Source organism: Hippocampus comes, unplaced genomic scaffold, assembly GCF_001891065.2.
Source record: "Hippocampus comes isolate QL1 unplaced genomic scaffold, H_comes_QL1_v1.1 scaffold564, whole genome shotgun sequence".
NCBI lineage: Eukaryota > Metazoa > Chordata > Actinopteri > Syngnathiformes > Syngnathidae > Hippocampus > Hippocampus comes.
The window spans coordinates 59,058-59,373 of NW_017805937.1; the positions used below are offsets into that span (position 1 = coordinate 59,058).

At 60.8% G+C, this 316-nt stretch overlaps 1 protein-coding gene across 1 annotated transcript in view; it reads right to left on the reverse strand.

The window, feature by feature from the left end:
• The window catches only part of LOC109528117 (antigen peptide transporter 2-like), a 1,926-nt gene extending 1,899 nt beyond the window's left edge, over positions 1 to 27 (reverse strand). Inside the window, exon 1 of the mRNA XM_019890426.1 lies at positions 10 to 27. Coding sequence (XP_019745985.1) covers positions 10 to 12 — 3 coding nt within the window. The 5' untranslated portion in view covers positions 13 to 27. The remainder of the gene's footprint in view (positions 1 to 9) is intronic.
• Positions 28 to 316: the final 289 nt, after the last annotated feature.

Sequence of the window (316 nt, forward strand, 5' to 3'; positions counted from 1 at the left end):
CCCCCCCGCCATCGACGCGCCACTCGTGATGTGCCCGACTGTGCCGAGGCTCCGATGCGTGTGCCGAGTAAACCGGAAGAAAATGTGCGAAGCACGCTTCGAGGCGTGTGTCGATGACGCTCGCGGCCACGCCATGCCTCGCGGGACGGGATTCCTACGTCACAGCCAACAAATAAGTTTCGCGGGTGAATCGAAAAAAATTCGGCACACCGGGACGACAATGAGCTGACAGGTGACACTGACTCGAGGTAAGATCGGGCCGCCTGAGCCCGCGGGTCGGGTCGGGTCGGGCTTCTCTCTCGCCGACTTTTTTTTT